Source organism: Eretmochelys imbricata, chromosome 14 (assembly GCF_965152235.1).
Source record: "Eretmochelys imbricata isolate rEreImb1 chromosome 14, rEreImb1.hap1, whole genome shotgun sequence".
Taxonomy (NCBI): domain Eukaryota; kingdom Metazoa; phylum Chordata; order Testudines; family Cheloniidae; genus Eretmochelys; species Eretmochelys imbricata.
The window spans coordinates 17,036,771-17,058,012 of record NC_135585.1 but is presented as its reverse complement, the minus strand read 5'-3'; the positions used below and the strand labels follow the sequence as shown (position 1 = coordinate 17,058,012).

Below are 21,242 nucleotides of genomic sequence, written 5' to 3'. Positions count from 1 at the left end.
GTGTAGTTGCTCATATAAGACAAAGCCCTTAATATTGGGTGATGATCCCGATAACATCCGGAGGTCTGATCACCCTGTGCCTTGCAGGAGAATAAAGCACAGTAAATTTCTGGGCTATTATCCAGGCCCACACCACCCCCGCGTTCCCTTAGGAAAACAGCAAAGATTTAAATGGCAGTGGGCATTTGAAGTCCAAATCCTGTACTCCCACTCCAGACTAAACCTTCTGAGTTTTGATCCTGCTCCCTTTGAAGTCAATAGAAGATTTGCAGGCATACGGAATGCAGGATTTGACCCATAGATTATTGCATAATTGTGGTCCTGATTTTTTCTAGGCACCCTAGAGCGGTAGAATGAGCTATTAGTGTATGATGATCTCTTCTCTAGCCAAATACCTGCCCTGAAGAGTTTACTGTCTCAGTTTGTGGGAAGTTACAATAATTAAGGAGTTTGATCCTGTGACAATCATGTGAGAAGTCTTTTACTCCAATAAGCAAATCTGCAGGATCAAGCCTTAAATTAGGTTTAAGAAATGGTCGCTCAAGCTGAAGGTCATGGCCACCCTCCCTTTCTTCATGAGTAGGTGAGAGAGAGAACCTGGAAATTTTTTCTCTTGTAACATGGGATCACAAAATAGGAAAGATTGAAAACTGCTGATCTTAGTGGAATCATATGGAAGACAGAAAGCCTTTTCTTGCTGTCATTAAAACTCATGCTGATTTCAGTGGGAGTTTTGCCAATGCAGTGTTTTAACACTGTACAATTTTGCCCTAAATTTCCATCTAGTAGGACTTAAAACTATCTCTTGAAATTTATGTTAAAGGGAACTCTGTCTGGAATTCCCTCCTGCAACCCATGATCTCAAGATCAACCCTGGTTTCCATCATTCCATCTTTTTTAGAAGTCTCAATTTCCAAAAACCCAGTGTTTGGGAGCTTTGCACAAATCAATATTGTTCTTATGGGGATGATGGCTTGTTGAAAAAGTTTGGGTTTCTTTACAATGTTTCTGACTGTGTTGTGTCATTGAACCAATGAAAACAATACAATAGAGACAAACTCAGAGGAACAGTTGTTACAAAAGGTAAAAGCTAATCTGTCACTGTGGTGATTCCACTGGCTACAGACCCCCCCCTCACATTTTAACCCTGCAGAGCCCCATGATAAGCTGAGTCACCTGAGCTCCCCTAGGAGTCGGAGGGAAGGGATTGAGAGTGCTGCTCTGTACATTTAAGTGTCTGAAAAGTCAAGGGGCTGGGAGTGAGTGGAAGTGGAGGAGGATGGAGAGAAGAAGGGAAGGACATCAGGGAGAGCACAGAGAAAGTGGAGCGTGGGGGAACCCGGAGAAGAGAAGCACAAGAAAGGAGGATGGGTGAAGGAGGGAGCTACCCTGCTCAGCCCTAGCTGCCTCCCTTCTTGTCCCCTCCCCTACCTCTGACGTTTCCTTCCCAAGATGGCGGCAAAGACCCCACCTCTCTGGGTCCAGCACGGCCAATCATTGCTGGGGATGGGCAGGGGCGCGTGGCGGAAGACACGGCAATGACCAATAGGATCGCGCCGCGGCGCTCGTGGGCGGGGCTCCGGTCTGGCTGAGGTCGAGGTAGCGGCAGGGGTGAAATTTCTCGAAGCCTCCAGGCCGCAGGTTTGGCGGAGTCCCGGGCGGCCCTGGGCCCTGGCCAGGAACGGAGCCGGCGACGGGGCCGGGATTCCCTAGCGGTGCCGGCGGCAGCAGCAGCGGGTCCTGGGGCCTGGAGCGGAGGAGGCGGCTGTCGGGGCCCGTCCGGGAGCGGAGGAGGCGGCGGGCCCCGGCCCCGGGTCGCCGAGCATGAACCACAAGAGCAAGAAGCGGATCCGGGAGGCGAAGCGCAGCGCCCGGCCCGAGCTGAAGGACTCGCTGGACTGGACCCGGCACAACTACTGCGAGACCTTCCCGCTGAGCCCGGCGGCCTGCACGGTGCGGACCGGGCTGGGGGGAGCCCGGGGGTCGGCTCCTGCCAGACCCGAGCCTGGGGAGGTGGACGTGGGGGCCGGCCGGGAGGGGGCGCCCAGTCCCAGAGCTGAGCTCCAAAGGGGTGGGGCGGACGCCCAGTCCCAGAGCTGAGCTCCTCCAAAAGGGGGGGGGGGGCTTTACGGTGCAGCCTGGCCTGGGGATGTTGATTCCTTGGCAATGGGATCTCCAGGCTAAACTCGGATCTTGGGGTTAAGAGCCTAGGTCTCTGGTAAAGGAACGGTGGAGCGCCCCCCCCCCCAAGATGCCCCAGGAAGAAGCACCTAGCAAGGGGCTTGGTGTGTGTGGGAGCTCGCAAAGGGGAAGATGGGAGACCTCCCCCCCCACCCCCGGTCCCCTTTAACTGCCCCACATATGAAGAGGAGTGGGGGAGGGGACAGGTGGCTCTGTGGTTCCCTAGAGCAGGGGTTCTCAAACTGGGAGTTGGGACCCCTCAGGGGGTTGTGAGGTTATTACATGGAGGGTCATGAGCTGTCAGCCTCTACCCCAAATCCCGCTTTGCCTCCAGCATTTATAATGGTGTTAAATATATAAAAAAGTGTTTTTAATATATAAGGTGGGGGGGGGGTCTCACTCAGCGGCTTGCTATGTGAAAGGGGTCACCGGTAAAAAAAAGTTTGAGAGCCACTGACCTGGAGGCAGGAGGTTGTACTGGGAGAGCAGTGCAGTGCTGTCGGACTGGTGGTCTAGTACCGTGAAGCCAGCAAATTATTCACAGCTAGAGGTACAGCTGGTACTTTGCAGGCAGCTAAGAAATTGCCAGTGCCTGGCCCAAAGAGCTTTAGTCTAAATTGGGCATCGTTCAAACTGTGGGAGAGCAGTGGACTGGCCAGATCATGGCAGAGGGTTGGTATGCATCGCGTTGCCTTCTTACAAGAAGTAGCTGCCTCCTTACTTGAGAGAGGGAGAGAGCGCCTCCTGCTGCTCTTCAGTGAGTGTGACTCCTAGAATTCAGGGGTGGAGCTCTCCCCTTCCCAGAAGCTCGTCAAGCACGTTTTTGATGCTGGAGTATGAGTGGGGGGAGGGGGCAGGAACTGTAGATAATGGGCAATATGTGGGCTTAAAGGAAAGGAAAATGCTTGGAAATGGAAAAACGCTATTGTCATTTGGTTAACTGCCCTAGTGCTGCATGATTGTTGCTCCTACAATATTTAACTAGGTGACTTGAAAGGAGAGTCTGGGAGATGCATAGAAACGTCTGAGGAAGACAGGATGGGGAAATCAGAGGATGAATAATAAAAAACAAAATAATAAAAACAGGATTGTTGACAAGAGACTTGGGAAAACCTGTTTTCTATGGTGGTGTGTATTTTTACTTAACGCAGGCATGCCTACTGAATTCAAAGGTAGCTTCTAAATCCCTTCCCCATGGTATCAGGGGGAGGAAAAAATAAATTCTCACATCACAAATAGCGGAGTAAAATGCTGTGCAAGGGGAACTGTTTGCCAGGCTGCAGGCTGTGGATTTCCTTACCTCTAGCGCGTCTTGCGTCACCTCTACAGTGAAGAGCATTAAGCAAAATTTAAATATGCTCATATATCTCGTGATAGTGATGTGTGTAGGAGCAGGGACAGATGTTTATTATAGTTGGGAGCTGACAGTGCAGTATTGTGCAGGCGAAGCCTAAAATGGCATGCAGTCTGTGTAATGTCTCCATATCCTCTAGATTTGCCCATGTAAGTGTAGGCCAGACCTAAGCTGCATCTGGTAAATTTACAAGTTAGATTGACATAGTTACAGCACTCAGGGGTGTGACGAATTCACATCTGAGTGCTGTAGCTATGCCAACTTAACCTCTGTGAAGATGCAACTAGGTCAATGGAAGAATGCTTCCATCAACCTAGCTACTGCTGCTTGGGGTGTTGGACTACCTACAGCAATGGAAAAAACCTGTTCTGTCACTGTAGGAAGTGTTTACACTATGGTACTACAGCTATAGTGTAGACATAATTTTAGGCACCGACCTTTAGAAACTTGGCCTGTGGTGATGAAGACAGTTTGTGGTGCATTGCAGTTCTTTTTTCCCAACTGTTCTCTGATTTTACAGGATAATGTGGAAAGGGCAGATGCACTCCACTTATCGGTGGAAGAATTTGTTGAGCGGTATGAAAAGCCTTATAAGCCTGTAGTCCTGTTGAATGCTCAGATGGGCTGGTCTGCCCAAGAGAAGTGGACTCTAGAACGCCTGAAACGCAAGTACAGGAACCAGAAGTTCAAGTGTGGTGAGGACAATGATGGGTACTCTGTGAAGATGAAGATGAAATATTACATAGAGTATATGGAGAACACACGTGATGACAGCCCCCTTTACATCTTCGACAGCAGCTATGGAGAGCACCCTAAGCGTAGGAAACTTCTGGAAGACTACAAAGTGCCCACGTTCTTCACTGATGATCTATTCCAATATGCAGGAGAGAAGCGCAGACCACCTTATAGGTACAGTATCCATGGGGTGGCGATGAGATGGGGATTCCAGTTTCTTCTGTCAGTTGCTCATGAGCAAACTAAATTTACTTTGATTATAAATATCTCAAGATTATCATGCAAATACAGAACAGAGAGGAGAAAACTCAGAATAAGGACTCCTGAGTTCTGTTAAGAGCTCTTGGTACAGACTTGCTTTGTGACTTTAGACAAGTTGCTGTGTGCCTCAGTTTCCTCATCTGTAAAATGAAAATAATACCTACCCCAGAGCCATGTTGTGTGGCTATAAAGTGCCTTTGAATTTTCAAATTATGTTACTGGGGTCAAGTTTACTATTAGTCTTCAATGAGACTTTGGTTGTGCTTAAGCCCAGACCTGCTAAAGCAAGCAGTATTTTAGGTCATGTCTAGACTAGGGCTAAAACTCTACAGCAGCAGTGCTGTTGTAGCTCTTCAATGTAGACAGTATCTGTCTGCAGAGGTAATCCACCCTCCCCTGAGAGGCAGTAGGTAGGTTGATGGAAGAATTCTTCCATCAATCTAATGCTGTCTACACCAGGGGGTTCGGTCAGCATAACTGTGTCTCAGGGTTGGGGATGTAAGTTTCCAATGTAGACCAGTCCTAGGAAGGTGTCAGGTTTAAGTTAGACTTAGCTAGTTCATGTTAGCTCCATATTTCATATAAGCTCTGCCTCTGAAAAGTCAATGGGCTTCTACACTAGAGTTTTTACCTTAACTGTCTAGCAATTAACTGTAATTGTCTCAAAGTAGCAAAGTCTTTCTGAAAGCTGATTTAGATGCTCCACACACATTTGGACTGGCCTGCAGTACAAAGTTAACATCGATCCAACTATGTAGCTCAGAGATGTGAACAATTCTTGTGTGGGGCTTTTTGCCATTTCCAGCACTGTCACCTGGTGAGCTGTAGCTCATGAAAGCTTATGCTCAAATAAATTTGTTAGTCTCTAAGGTGCCGCAAGTACTCCTTTTCTTTTTGCTTGTCATAATTGATGATCTCAAAGCATCTTATTGAAATAGTCCTCACAATTCCCTTGTTTGAGTGCTGAATTCATAATCTCTCTTCTGCCCACACAGGAAGTAGAAACCTGCATTTATTTCCTTCTCTTGTGGACATCTAGTAATGATTAACCACACTTAAGATATCAGTATCTAGTATGATAACATTCTTATGTACATTTTCATATACTGTCCCAGACCAATTGAGATCACTAAGGATGGGTGTAACTTTAAACCTTCGAAGCAGTAGAGAAAAATGACTTGCACACTTGCATATCTTCCCAATGAGGCTATTGGGGAATTAACAATGACCAGGTAAATGATGCAGTAGTGAATAGAAAGTCAAAAGTGAACAGTATGTGGGTGATGGGAGCTGTTTTAACTTCATCTTCTTATCCCTTACCTGAAGATGGTTTTTGTTTATTCCTCATTGGAACAAGAATTGTAGAACAATACATCTATAGATGCTACTCACAACCAAGAAAAAGCTTAGAAAAACACAATTACCATTTTATACACCAGGTGGTTTATGCCCTTAAAATAGATATAATCCTAATCTACTGAGAAACAGTTTCTGGTTTCTAAACTATTTTTATTGTAATATAAACAAACCCTTCCTCCAAGAAACTAAGAAAACAATTGCCATTATTTGTATAGGTCCTAGGCAAAAAATGTTATGCGCCTTTTGCTGCAGTATTAAACTAACAATCCCTATAGTCAATGCTTTGCTGCAAACTCTGCTTCGGGTGCACAAAGAAATATATAGAGAGCCATGTTAATTTCAGGCTGTGGTAGAAATGGAAGGGAAACATGCTTGCTTAATGGAAAGGAAAGTTCATAGAAGAAAGTAATTATCTCTTGTAATGCACCTGGATGTTTTTTTTCCCCATGTGCAGATGGTTTGTAATGGGCCCACCTCGGTCAGGAACAGGAATTCATATTGACCCTCTGGGAACCAGTGCTTGGAATGCCTTAGTCCACGGACATAAGCGTTGGTGCCTCTTCCCTACCAGCACTCCCAGAGAGTTGATCAAAGTGACGCGGGAAGAAGGAGGGAACCAGCAGGATGAGGCGATCACTTGGTTCAGTATCATATACCCTAGGACGCAGCTCCCCACCTGGCCCGCTGAATTCAAACCTCTGGAAATTGTGCAAAAACCAGGCGAGACCGTCTTTGTGCCAGGTATGTGTGGCTGTCTCCAATGGAAATTTGTAGTAGTATGGGAGAACACATATTTATATGTATCCTTGTTGAAAAAGTATACACACTTGTCCCCCATTTTCCAAAACTGTACATTGTTTCAAACCATTTTTGTGTTGCTCTTTGAATATCCAAAACATAAATGCGAAATATGTTCCCCTGTTACAGGGGACTGATGGCATAACAAGCAGGACATGAGACACACAGCATGCAGTGTGTTTGGGAAAGTGATCCTGAACTAAACTATACAGTGAGGAAGTAATCAAAGCATGAAAGAATAGAGGCCTTTGAAGACAAATAACTTTCCCTTATTCTCTGTTTTCTTGGGGTTACTGACAGTGTAACAAATGACAGGGTTTGTGAGGTGTGAGGAAAGAGTTGTGGAAAGATGCAGACAGATCCCATCCATCTTAGTTTTTCCACAACTTTAATTTCAAATGAAAGATTATGCCGTAGCTTCTAAAAGTGTCTCTATTAAAAGGGCATAGCATTTCTATTAATACTGCACTGAGTCAAAGGATTACAGCTTTCCAATAGGGGCTTATGTAGAGGGGGAAATTCTGGAATAAGAGAGCTAGGAAAAAAGCCTGCAGGCAGTCTTCTGTATTTGGTCGTCATATGGGGAAGATGTTGGAGTGTGAGTGAAGGGACCCCCTAGTATGAAGGTTTGACAATCAGGGTTCAGAAACTCAAAAGAAGAACCGAAGGTTTAAATCCCTAAAATGAGCGGTTGAACCAACTGATTGTATACTGTATTATTGTACTATAAAAGTATGTCAGTACAGCCTTTTATGGAGGCTTATAGTGTTCTGAACTTGATTGTCATGAGATGTGTACAACTGTGGTTATGACTTTATAATATACACACAAATTCATAACCACAGAAAGGTCTTAATATACATACAACCCCACCTCTTAATATGGGCTCCATTAGCTATTGTTGATTCTAGCTGCAGAGGAAGGATATTTCAGTGGTTAGGGCCCTTGCCTGGGACTTGGGAGAATCAAGTTCAGTTCCCTGCTTTGCCACAGACATCATGTGTAAGCCACTTAGTCTCTTGGTGCATCAGTTTTCCATCTGTAAAATAACAGCACTGGGGTGTTGAGGGAAAATGTATTAAAGACTGCGAGGTGCTCAGATACTGTGGCGATAGGGGCCATATTAAGTATCTTAGATAGATGTATCTACAGTACTTTAGGTAAACGATATAAAAAGTGTATTTAAAAGTTGCTCTTGCATTGCATTTTGTAGGTGGCTGGTGGCATGTAGTTCTCAATCTCGATACAACCATTGCCATCACACAGAACTTTGCCAGCTGTACCAACTTCCCTGTGGTATGGCACAAGACAGTAAGAGGGAGGCCGAAATTATCAAGGAAGTGGTACAGGTAACGGTGCAGTAAATTCTGTTCCTATTTCTGATTTCCAGGTAGTTGAAGGGATAGTCCAAACACTTCTTTCAAAGCGAGACATGCAGCTGGAATAACACTAACAGTACATACTCACATGTGACTTTCTTGGGGGAAAAACACATTGTGTCATTTTAAAGACATGTTTTCTAAACTATGGCCTGCTTTTTAGAGCAACTTTTCTTGGCTCCCTCCCCTATGAGTTGGTAGCTTAGCCTTGCTGTTTGGGGAAGGATCTGATCTGGATTTCACCTCTCACGGAGCTGACTTGATGCGTTCAAGTGATATGCATGAAACTCAGACGATGCAATCTGAAAATTCTTTGCCAAGCATGATAAAATGTAGAGGCAGTAGGTTAGTAAACTAATGCCCTAAGTCAGGGATTCCCAAAGTGTGGTTCGTGTTCCACGGGTGCTGCATGTGTTTGATGTTCCATCAGTTACTTCACGGTTTTTTTAAGAAGGTGGTACGTTATCCAATGTACTGGGAGTTGCTGCCCTAAGCATTTAAGGGGAATGTAGTACTGGTGAAAGGATTTACGTTAGCGGGCGTAGAGATGGGAGTTCTGTGGTTTGCCTTGAAGATTGAAGTCTGCTATCCCCTGGAAGGGATGCATCTTTTCCCCTGATCTGAAGAGATTACTACTATGGTGAGAGTATCTTCTTCTCCCTTTCCATTCACTCTCTGGCTCTGCAGAGACCACCACCAATGAGGCTAATTGTGATGTGGTTCTTGTGACATGGACGCTGCTCTAGTGGGAGGAGCTGAGATTCTACTAACTAGCCATCAGGTAGCAACAACTTTAGATCACTGTTGAGGTGACTCATGTTTATCCATTTAATCTAGAAGTGAAAGGCTTCATATGTCTTACTGATCTCTAGAGCTGTCTAGTGGCCCGAGCTAGCATCTTATGGAAACCTTTAAATTCAAGGTATTTTTCTCACCCAGTAACCTCTGAATATAAGCACAGTTTACTTCTAACTACTTTAAGAATAATTTTAAAAAAGCAACTCCGTTACCACTGCTAATTCTATCCTCCCTTCAGGAGGACCTTATTGATATCAAAACCTTGTTAATGTCCTCTACTCTGATATTCTGTGTTAGAATATTAAATTGAGGTAAAATAACTATGGAAACTATATAAAAAGCCATCAAAGCTAGAGTGCAGGAAGTTGCACAATGTTAGGTGATGCACCTTACTAGCGAATCATTGTCTGTTGCTTTTTTACTAATGTGGCAATGGACAGATTTTGTGGAGTATGCTAGTGTAAATTAAAACATTCTTTTGTTTCTCATTATGTGTTCTAAATGCAAATCATGATGGTTGTGTTTAGGATCCTAAAACAAGAGCATCCTGAGCTGGCAGTGTTGGCTGATTCAGTTGATCTACAAGAATCAACAGGTATTGCTTCTGATAGTTCCAGTGATTCCTCCAGTTCCTCTAGCTCCAGCTCCTCAGACTCTGATTCAGAGGTAAGGATTTGCCACTGCAAATGACCCTTATCCTATGACTACGCTACCCTTTTCAACCAGTTGCCACGGAGTGTGGGGGAGTCTGGGCCCTGCACCCCTGTTCCTGGGATTCACCGTGACTCTCAGCCAGCCAGTAAAGTGGAAGGTTTATTGGACAATAGGAACACAGTCTAAAACACAGCTCGTGGGTACAACCAGGACCCCTCAGTCAAGTCCTTCTGGGGGGCAGGGAGCTTAGACCCCAGCCCTGGGGTTCCCTGCGTTCCACCACCCAGCACCAAACTGAAACCAAACCCCCCCCCCCCCCCCCGCACGCTCTCTCCTGCAGCCTTTGTCCAGTTTCCCGAGAAGAGGTGTTGCTTCCCCCTCCTGGCTCAGGTTATAGGCTCTCAGGTCTCCCATCCCCAGTGAAACTCTCCTGCCACATTCCCAGGTCAACACTCCATCCTTCCTGCTACGTCACATCTCTCCCCTCTTCGAGACTGAACTGCGCGGGGTCACTCTGACCAGTGACCTGGGGAAGTTCAGGGCCCCCTCCCCATGACAACGCATCCGCTATCATGTTGGCACTTCCCTTCACATGGACCATGTCCATGTCATAATCCTGCAGGAGCAGGCTCCACCTCAGGAGTTTGGCGTTGGATCCTTTCATCTGGTGCAGCCAGGTCAGGGGAGCGTGGTCGATGTACATGGTGAAGTGTTGCCCAAAGAGATATGGCTCTAGTTTCTTGAGGCCCACACCATGTCCAGGCATTCCTTCTCAATGGCCGCGTAGTGTTGCTCCCAGGGTAGCAACTTCTTGCTCAGGTACACGATGGGGTGTCTCTTCCCCCTTTTCATCCTCCTGCATTAACACCGCCCCCAGTCCCGTGTCTGAGGTGTCAGTGAACGCCATAAAGGGCTTGTCAAAGTCTGGGTTTGCCAGAACTGGGCCACTGACTAGAGCCTCCTTCAGCGCCCGGAAAGCCTCCTGGCACTGCTCGGTCCACACCACCTTGTCTGGCTTCCCCTTCTTGCACAGCTCGGTGATGGGGGTGGCTATGGCACTAAAGCAAGGCACAAACCTTCGATAGTATCCTGCCAACCCAATAAAGGCTTGGGACCTGCTTTTTGGTGTGGGGAGCGGGCCAGTCTCTGATCACCTCCACCTTAGCTGGTTCCAGCATTAGGTGGCCGCTACCCACCCGATGGCCCAGGTAAGATACTTCAGCCATCCCCACCTTGCACTTCTCATCTTTTATGATCAGCCCAGCCTCCTGGAGTTTGTCCAGCACTTGTCTAACCTGGGACACATGGTGCTCCCAGGTCTGGCTAAAGACACAGATGTCATCAATATACGCCACGGCAAAACTTTCCATCCCCTTCAGTAGCTGATCCACCAGGCACTGGGAGGTGGCCGGCGCTCCCTTGAGGCCGAAAGGCAGGGTCAGGAACTCATAGAGCCCCAGAGGGGTGATAAAGGCTGATTTCAGCCGGGCATCTGCATCCAGCGGCACTTGCCAGTATCCCTTTGTAAGGTCCATGGTGGTAAGGTATCGAGCTCCTCCCAATTTGTCTAGGAGCTCGTCAGGCCTGGACATGGGGTAGGCATCAGATACAGTGATGGCATTGAGCTTCCGATAGTCCACACAGAACCAGATCAACCTGTCCTTTTTGGGGACCAGCACCACTGGCGAGGCCCAAGGGCTGGCAGATGGCTGGATCACCCCCAAAGCCAGCATGTCCCTGACCTCTCTTTCCAGGTCCTGAGCAGTTTTCCCTGTGACTCGGAAGGGGGAGCATCTTATCGGCGGGTGCGATCCTGTCTGCACCTGGTGGACCGTCAGATTAGTGTGTCCAGGCTGGTTGGAAAACAGCTGTCGGTACGGATGCAGAACCCCCCTGATCTCAGCTTGCTGGGCAGGAGTTAGTTGATCCGAGAGAGGAATTGTTTCCAGCGGTGAACCAGCTCTGGTCCCAGGAAATAGATCTACTAACGGGTCATCTCCCTGCTCCTCCCAATGTCCACACATGGCCAAAACCACATTCCCCCTGGGATAATATGTGTACCCGGTTAGACAGCTCCACCACATAGTTTACCTCATTTAGCTGCTTGATAACCTTGAAAGGGCCTTCCCAGGTGGCCTGTAGTTTATTCTTTCTCACAGGGATGAGAACCATCACCTGATCCCCGGTGGCGTAGGCACGGGCCCACGCCATGCAGTCATTCCAGACCTGCTGCTGCTTCTGGGCTCTGGCCAGATTCTCTCTGGCCAGGCCCATGAGTTCAGCAAGTCTCTCTCGGAAGATCAGGACATACTCTACCACTGACTCTCCATTGGGAGTGGCCTTCTCCTCCCATTCGTCTCTCATCAGGTCCAGGGGGCCCCTTACCCTCCTTCCATATAACAGTTTGAAAGGCAAAAATCCGGTAGACTCCTGGGGTACCTCCCTGTACGCGAACAGCAGGTGAGGTAAGTACTTGTCTCAATCCTGCGGGTGCTGGTTCATAAAGGTTTTCAGCAGCATCTTTAGCGTCCCATTGAACCTCTCCACCAGCCCATTGGACTGGGAGTGATAAGCTGAGGCCCAGTTGTGCCAGACCCCACATTTCTCCCACAAGCACCGGAGCACGGCCGACATGAAGTTGGATCCTTGGTCTGTCAAGACTTCCTTGGGGAACCCCACTCGGCTGAAAATGGTCAGGAGCGCATCTGCCACGGTGTCTGCTTCAATGGAAGCTAAGGGCACTGCCTCGGGGTAGCGAGTGGCAAAATCTACCACCACCAGAATGTATTTCTTCCCCGACCGGGTCGTCTTGCTGAGAGGTTCCACTGTGTCCATGGCCACCAAAAGCTCCTCTATGATGGGCAAAGGTCTCAAAGGCGCTTTCCCCTTGTCCCAGGCCTTCCCCACCCTCTGACGGGTCGCAGGATCGGCAATACTGCCGGACAGTGGTAAAGACCCCAGGCCAGTAAAAGTTCTGTAGCGACCTCTGCCGGGTGCACCGGATTCCCTGGTGCCCTGAGAGGGGGATGTCATGGGCCAGGTACAGTAGCTTGCGGCGATACTTCTGGGGGACCGCCAGCTGCCTTCTGATCCCACAGGACTCCACTTCCCCTGGGGGAGCCCATTCTCAGTACAGGAACCCCTTCTCCCACAGGAACCTCTCCTGGCAACCTCTCCTCATGGTCCATACCACAATGAGGTCGGCCAGGTCCCTGAGCTTCCGCAAGGAGGGATCTTTCTGCACCTCGGCCTGGAACTCGGCAGCTGGGGAAGGGATGGGGACTGGTTCCCTCTCGCTGGCCAGGTCTGAGGCTACAGCCTCTCTGAGCCATGCCCCTCTGTGCTTCCTCCCCACTAGTGTAGGGTCCTGCGCCTCCGGTGTGGTACCCTCCCCAAGGTCAGCTCTCACTACAGATCACAACCAGGGCATTCTGGGGGTTGCTTGGCCAGTCCTCTAGGTCCCCCCCCCCCCATCAAAACCTCAGTGGGCAAATGGTGGTGCACCGCCACGTCCTTGGGGCCCTCCTTGGCCCCGCATTTCAGGTGTACCCTTGCCATGGGCACCTTGAATGGGGTCCCGCCCACCCCTGTCAGGGTCAGGTAGGTATTGGGCACCACCCGATCTGGGTCCACCACCTCAGGCCGGGCCATCGCCAGTATCCATTGACCTTCCTCCCATCCACCTCCAGGGGAACAAGGCCCTCTCTCCAGAGGGACAGCCCCTCGCCCACCCTGTAAACTGGGAACCCTGAGTCCAGAGCATCCAGCACTCTGGAGGAGCTGGCCTGGGGTACTCTTCCCTCCTGAGCAGGTGGAAGCTGGCCTTGCCTGGGCCATCTGCCCCTCGTCCAGCTGGGTCCCTACCCAGTTAATCCTGTGTAGGTTGGGTCTGCTCAGTCTGTCCCTGAGCCTGGAGCACTGGGTCCATATGTGGCCTCTCTGGCCACAGTGATAGCAGCTCATGTCACGTTGGTCCCCTCGAGCAGGTCGGATGGTCCTGACGCCATGCATTCCCCTTGGGAGGGGGTTCTCCATATTTCCCCACTGGGAGGTCCCATGGTGACTCTCTCTACATTGTGGGGGGCCTGTTCTTTTGGGACTCCTCCCTGCTACCCCCAACCGACTGTTCACAAACTCGTCGGCCAGCTGCCCTGCATGCTGTGGGTTCTCTAGCTTTTTGTCCACCAACCCATAGCCTCAGGTCGGAAGGGCACTGTTCATATGTACAGTTAGGTCAAGCAGGTCCCCTTTAGCTTGGGCCCCAGCTGTCCACTTGGGGACATATCCCTGCATTCGGTTGACCAGTTGTAGGTATGTGACCTCAGGCATTTTACACTGACTCCGGAACCTTTTCCAGTAAATCTCAGGGGTCAGCCCAAACTCACGGAGCAGGGCCTTTTTGAACAGTTCGTAGTCCCCTGCATCTGCCCCTTTCATTTGGCTGTACACCTCCACGGATTTGGGGTCCAGTAAGGGGGTGAAAAACTGGAGTCTGTCTGCAGGGTCAACCCTGTGCATCTAGCAGGCATTCTCAAAGGCCGTCAGGAAGCTATCTATGTCCTCCCCCTCCTTACGCTGGGCCAGGAAGCACTTATTAAAGCTCCTTGCAGTCTTGGGTCCCCCCTCATTCACCTCAGCCGGGGCCCCACTACTCCTCAGTCTGGCCAGCTCCAGCTCATGCTGTCTCTGCTTCTCTTCATGCTGCCTCTGTTTCTCCTTCTCCTCCCGCTCCTGCTGACGCTGATTTTCATGATCCTCCAGCTCCCTCATTTTCATCTCCCTCTCCCATTCCAGTCGCCTCTGCTCCAGGGATGAGGAGCTCCGCAGGGAGGATCCCCTGCTGGCTGCTGGGGTCAGGGTGCCCTCGGTATTCACTGAGCTTCCCATAACCCCTCCCCTAGGCATAGGTAGGAAGGGTCTCGGGAGGTCCTCGGCAGCAGTCTGACCCCTCCCAGCCGGGTCAGGCCCCAGGGCCCACGCTGCGTCCACCGGGCGGCTTCCCTCAGGGACAAGGATCGAGTCATCCAAGTGATCCTTCTCCTCCAACTGGGCAATCAGCTGTTCCTTGGTGGACCTCCCAATGTGCAGCCCTCTCTGCCTGCACAGCTCCACCAGGTCACTCTTAAGGCGTTTAGCATACATCTCCCTGCTGGCCACTCGCAGGCCTGTGCAGCTTTCCACGGGTTCCAGGAAGAACTCGTAGGGTGCCAGTCCTTCTTGAGGTCACCACCTCTTTGCCAGGGTCAAGCTGCAGACTCCTCCACCCCTGGGACCGCTCGCTGCAATCCACCAGGGGACCCTGTTACTGCAAAAGTCCTTCTCTCTGGTCACACACTCCCAGGGGTTAACCACCCCCTGAAACTGTCCCTCTCTGAATCTTCAGCCCGCCTGGTCCCCGTCAATCCCCCTTCGTTTTACTCTTCCCCAGGCACTTACTGCAGGAAGCACCATTCACGGGGTGCAGTACATCCCACTTCTGCCACCAGTTGTCACGGAGTGTGGGGGAGTCCGGGCCCTGCACCCCTGTTCCTGGGATTCACCGTGACTCTCAGCCAGCGGGTAAAGCGGAAGGTTTGTTTGACAATAGGAACACAGGCTAAAACAAAGCTCATGGGTACAACCAGGACTCCTCAGTCAAGTCCTTCTGGAGGGGCAGGGAGCTTATATACCCCAGCTCTGGGGTTCCCTGCGTTCCACCAAACTCAAACCAAACCAAACCCTCTCCAGCAGGCTCTCTCCTGCAGCCTTTGTCCAGTTTCCCGGGCAGAGGTGTTACCTCCCCCTCCTGGCTCAGGTTACAGGATCTCAGGTCTCCTATCCCCAGTGGATATCCCCTGCCACGTTCCCAGGTCAACACTCCCTCCTCCCTGCTGCATCACACCAGTTGTCGAAGGAGTCATGTCTGTTTCTTTTCTAAAAGTACATACCATCTCCCTGACTCACAACTCTCAAGTGGGTTTGAAGATAACTGTTGAATAAATGTTAGACTCCAAAGTTAAATCCGAAATTGCAGAGGAAGCTAATAGTGTGCAAGTATAAAGCAAAGAACTGGACCAGTGGGGATCTTGGTGAAAGCTTTAGTCTTCTGTGAGGGGTGGTCCACTCCTCTTGCCAAAACAAACTTGGCTATGAGATGTTCCTGATTCTCGGGACCACAGACTCTTTATGCTTTTATGCTTAATGTACTTTGTGCTGCTGCTTTCACCATCTTCCAGTGGCTTCACTGGCTTCCCATTTGTTTTGGCATCCAGCTCCTTGCAGATCATCTTCCCTTGCTTTTAAGTTGCACAGATGTACTCCTAACTTCTTTGAGACCTTGTCACTCCCATGAATAGGGACTCATGTAGGCCCTGCCACCTCTCTCTGGCCAGACAGTGTCACGTTCTGACACCTGGAAACATTCTTTTCATTTTCTCTCCCATCCTTCAAACTTTCTTCTTTTGCCACTCAGTAGCTATATCTATTAACTTACTCTTATTAAATGTCATAACTAATTCTCTCAGGTGAGGTGTTCAGAGGAAACTGAATGAGAGATTCTCGTCCAAAAATCCTTACTGGGAGGGAGGGTGAGTTTGAGTTCCCACCAACCTTTACAGCCTTTGAGAAAATTTGACTAGTTTAGTACTTGCACAGCACCTTTCACCTGAGGTTCTTTATTGACTTTACAAACATGTATCTAGCCTTAAACAAACAAGTAAAACTATCCTTATTTTATAAATGGGGAACAAGGCCACAGATTTAGGGCCAAGATTTTTTTTTTCAAACGTGACTAGTGATTTTGGTTGCCCAACTTGAGACACCTTAAGTGACTTGACGTCTCAGAAAGTTCTGAGCACTCAGTCTGAAAATCAGGGGCTTTTGGGTGCCTGATTGGAATACCTGAAAATCTTACCTGAAGTGTATTGCAGTGAGTTGCAGGGCAAGGAACAGATCTGGAAGTCCTAGTTCTTAGTCCCTTACTCTAAACATGCTCTCTTGGACAGGAATTTTGATGTTTCAGGGAAGAATATGCACGATAACTTCTCTGGTGACTGTACTAGCACAGGTGTGGTTCGCTGTCAGATCTTCTGAGTAATAACTGAAGGTTTGTATTTCCCTATATCGATTAGTTCTGTCATTTTGTCTTTCTCTGTATTTAGTGTGATTCTGGCTCTGAGACCGAAGGGATGATGCATCGGCGGAAAAAGAGGAGGACTTGCAGCATGATGGGTAATGGTGACACTACCTCTCAAGATGACTGTGTGAGCAAAGAGCGCAGCTCCTCCAGGTGACCAGATGTGACAGCTCTTTCTTTTTCCAAACAAAAGACATTTTAATGCAGAGATGGTAGGGTTAGGTTAGGCTGTTCCATCATGCATGGGATGGGGGGAGGATGAGGGGACTATCTAGATTGTGAAACAGCTTGCCACTGGTGATATCCTCTCTCCTCTCCCTCCTTCCCCAATTCTAATTACATTGGCCTGCTCCAAACAGGAACCTAAGATCTTCTCTTTAAAAAAGAAAGTACCAAGGAGAAATTTTACATTATTTAATAAACAGTTTTTTATAACTTTTTTCTAATCATTTTTTTAATATAGAAGGAATGCTCCAATTGCTGGGGGTGGCCTTGGGAGTAGCGGGGCATTTTGTGGGGAAAGTGGAATGTCCGATTCTGTGCCACTGAGGAGCATAATTGTGTGGTAAATTGATAAAGGGAGGAATAACCAGCGTAGAACAAGTCTTGATCACCTGATTGTCCAAACTGAAAAGCTTCAAGCAACTACATACTTAGTTTTTCCTACTTCACTGTTGCCTGGACTACTTCAGTTCTGCCTACTATTCTGTTTTTGTAAGGATTAACAGATTATAAATTTCATTCTAAGGCCTTGTTGCTTTAACACTTTTAAAAAAAAGAAAGAAGGGGGAAAAAAAAAGGAGCTGTGCCCAAGACTGAGATCTTAGCTGATTTGTGGAGGGGGACACTTTAAATAAATGACAACAGAATTCACTTGGTGTGAATTTATTGGGACATGGTCCTTTCTCCCATCCATGGACTCTAACGTAAGGAGGATCGGAAAGTGTTAGGCATTTGGGAGATATTTACTACTAAGAAGCTGTGGCAAAATGCTGGATTTAGAAACCATCCTGCTTCTGAGCAGTTGTCGCTGATTCCCTTGGGTAGAAGGTACAAGCTAACCACACTAAAGTGCTGCTTATGCCAACCCCCTCACGTTCATTTATGCATCCTCTAATTCATCACAGACCTTGGGTTGCTCTGAATCTGTCTTTTGGTTGTAATCTCTGTGATGAATTAGCAGAAAGATGCACATAGTACTGACCCAGCTGGAGGAGCCTCGCTTCCGAGACGCAAGTGTAATGTGCCCGTGTAGGCCCCTGTCTGCTCATTTAGTGTATATATGGCTATCTAACTTTAAGGGATACAGCACTCAACTTCTCTAGTCTTTGAATAGAGTCAAAACACCAAACTATCCTTAAACGTTTAGAGTTAACTGAACAAGCATCTTATTTCCCATCTGAGGTTCTAATCCCCTCTTATGATACTGTCCATTTCAGTTCTAGCAGCCAGTTCTGACTTCAGGCTGAGAATGAGCAGCAGAAGCTAATGAACACAGATCCTGGTTTCCTAATCTCTTAGAAATGCAAGCTATATTGCAGAGCTCCATCCTTTCTGCATTTTTTCAGCCTCCTGCAGTGAAAACATTCATTTTAATATTTGGTATATATTACAAAAGACTAATAAGTTAGCACCTTGTCCAAGAGCCCCTCTCTGTTTCCCAGATGTCTCTTCCAGGCCTTTCTGTGTTGCAGCTCATGATTTGCTTGTTACCTCTGCCAACTCCTTAGATGACATTGTAGTGCTGGCTGGGGTTTCTGCTGCAGTTGTGTTGAGGAATACCATCAATATAAGCAGAATTGTTTCTAAGCCTTGTCAAGCACCTCAGCAGCTTTATTTAAAAAAAAAAAAAATGTTGTCCTTTTCTTTGGCAGCATCCTGCTGTCTTGCATTGTGATACTGGAGGAAAGATTATCGTCATGACAGGCAGTTGTACTTTTTTTGACAGGATTAGGGAATCTTGCGGAAGCCGCACTCACCCCTGAGAGATAACAAGAACCGTCTAGAGGCAGCTGCCACTCGAAGCTCCGTTAGCAGCCAGCTTTGTTCTACCCCCTCAGCTCCTATCTACTCTTATGATCCTTCTCAAGTCTTCACTGCTACTTTGATCCAAACTCCTATCTTCCATCATGTGCTGACTAAAGATGACTCCTTGCTAACTATTGGGGAGAATTCCCAAGTCTAAATGACTGTGCAATGCTTAGTGCCCTTCTGTACCCCCAAAAAAGTGCACTATATGATCAGAAAATAACCCAGCTCTGGGCAAAGACATGCCATGTGTCTTACAGGTCATGAAGTTGGCAAGGAAAGCAGTCTGATACCTGTTTTTAAAGAACTGTTTTAAAACCAGCAGCTACATCCAGAAACCTACCGTGCTTTGACGCTGTCATACATTTACATGTACTGCACATGTTGAAACTAGGAGAGGATCTCAGCACCTTTGCTCTACACAAACATCCAGTGTATATTGTACCAGAGTGCTGGAAGGGAGACTAACTCTGTTATGTACTCTGAACACCGAGGTGACTTCAAATGACTAGAAATGGCTATCTGTGAGAAGCATCTTTTGTGGTCATATTAATCTGTGTACGCTCTGACTAAATCCAAATAGTCTAAGATGTGACACCTTAACCAGCAATGATCATACACGTACTTCTGCTTGGTACCTGCCATATTAAGTATAAAAAAGATGAACTGGCACTTGGGTGTAGTATTGGGACTTGAGGGAACAAGAGATGAGTGGCTTCTTGGATAGTAGAAGCCACTGAAAGTCACCATCTATCAGCAGTTACCCATGAACCTTAGGTGTAGGGGGAAAACTACATAACTGAATTACAGACTTCATTCAGCCCCAGAAAGCAGCTGTCTCTTTGAGATCATGTGTTTAGGAGCTGAGCAGCACTTGCTCTGGAATCTGTAAAAGAGTACAGGAGGGGTGAGTATTTTGTCTTAAACATTTTAAAATAACACGTGATGCTTGGGTTCACACAGCTGCAGTGGTATTGTGCCAAGATAAACTCTCATCCCCAAGCAATCTACTAGGATGGTTGATATTAATTTACCAGGGCCCATGCGTTAAAGCTTTCCTATAGCCTGCTCCCAGCCAGAGGGAGGCTGTGCTTGTGGGGGAGCGGGGAATAGCATCTTTCGCTGATACAAAGAACACCGCACCCAAGAGCCAGCTACTTGGGCTGTTTCTCTTTGCACCCTCATTTCAGTTTTGCTGTTTGGGAGGGGGAACTGAAAACAGAGGGGCAGTGCACTCTCTCTCATATAAGCTGCAATGCCTAGGCATTAGTGCAGAGGTCTTCAGTAATGGGGCACGCCCTCTGGGGGGGGTGCAGTGGGGGCCCAGACCAACCCTCACAGGGGGTGTGGAGGGAGTGCTGCCCAGCTCTGCTCCTGGTCTGTGCCTGGGGATCTCCTGGCTGCCAGCCCTGTGCCCGGGGATACGCTCCCAGACACAGCTGCTGGCCCCACATCCGGGGTCCTGGCTGCCCGCCCAGCCGTGGCTGAAGGGGGCATGAGGTAAAAAGTTTGGGAATCACTGCACTAGTGGCTGAATTAAAATGCAGATTGGCAACCTTAACTGTGAATTTTCTGTATACAGTGTATTAAGTAGATCCCCTGAATGTTGGTTTTTAACTTGTCCTTTACTATTTGTGTTCCCTCTCTCGTCTCAGGATATGACTCAGTCTGTTGTAAAAGCGAGCCCTACTTATTTTGGTTCATCAGCAGTACAGACCTTTGTTTCCAAGTCTCCTTTGTGCCAGTCACTTTTTTATGTAGCAGAGAAGTGGGAGGGAGTTTGGAGATGTGAGGCAGGTGGTTCATCAGTGCATCCCTAAGCAGGGAATCCAAGGGGTGCATTTGTGGCAATGGAACACAAATACGCAGACTTCTCTTCAAAACTGCTGCAGTCTTTCCTGCAGGGGGACCCTTCCTTAAGGCTGCTTAGATCTAAAGACGGTTTTGTGTGAAAATATCCAGATTCCCTGGCCAAGGATGCCTGTAGTCTGCCTAGCTCAGGGGGTACATTGGCAGCTTGCCCAGAGCCTGCATGCTGCACATTATCTTCATAAAATGGAGCAGGCTGCAGCTGCTATCACCTAGAACAAGATAGGGGGCTGCGGTGGCTACAGGATTAGAGTATCCCCCTCCTAATGGCAAGGGTTAACCTGGATTATAAAGCTCTCAGGGCTGTGGTTTCGGCCATTGCCTGGCTCTGAGGTGGCTAGCCGTTGCCTTCATCAGCATGGTTACAGCTGTGCCTCATCTTATTATTTTACTGTATGAAAGAAGTCTGGGCCTGAGCACTTGAAATCTGTTGTGGGGAAACCAACCTGCCTCCCACTGCCAAGAAAGCTGCTCCTTTTCTAGCAATAGCAGTCTGATGCTCCAGAGGGCAGAGCACTTCTCCATGCCTATGAACGTATCAGTGGTGTGACAATAAAGCTGTCATTTAAAATGGACACAGTCTCCTCGTATTGAATGGTCTATAAGGTAACATTTGAAACTAGCAATAGGAAAGGTAGTGTCAGCAACTGTAAGATGACTTCCACAAAGCCATCCCTTGCCTCACCTGAGAAGCAATGGCTCTGTTCAGGCA

The 21,242-nt window shown here is 48.2% G+C and overlaps 1 protein-coding gene across 2 annotated transcripts; it reads left to right on the top strand.

The window, feature by feature from the left end:
- Positions 1-1,563: 1,563 nt before the first annotated feature.
- JMJD6 (jumonji domain containing 6, arginine demethylase and lysine hydroxylase) lies at positions 1,564-21,105 on the top strand. Of its 2 annotated transcripts, XR_013347860.1 has the most exons (8): positions 1,564-1,953; positions 4,056-4,444; positions 6,345-6,631; positions 7,902-8,037; positions 9,393-9,531; positions 16,659-16,786; positions 18,582-19,568; positions 20,317-21,105. XR_013347860.1 is itself a non-coding variant. In XM_077833090.1 (7 exons), the coding sequence occupies exons 1-7, from the start codon at positions 1,825-1,827 to the stop codon at positions 18,616-18,618; spliced, it is 1,245 nt and encodes a 414-aa protein (XP_077689216.1). In that variant the 5' UTR covers positions 1,564-1,824; the 3' UTR covers positions 18,619-21,105. The 2 variants fall into 2 exon arrangements, 1 of the variants encoding a protein (XP_077689216.1); XM_077833090.1 differs by having other exon boundaries at positions 18,582-21,105.
- The last annotated feature ends 137 nt before the right edge of the window (positions 21,106-21,242 follow it).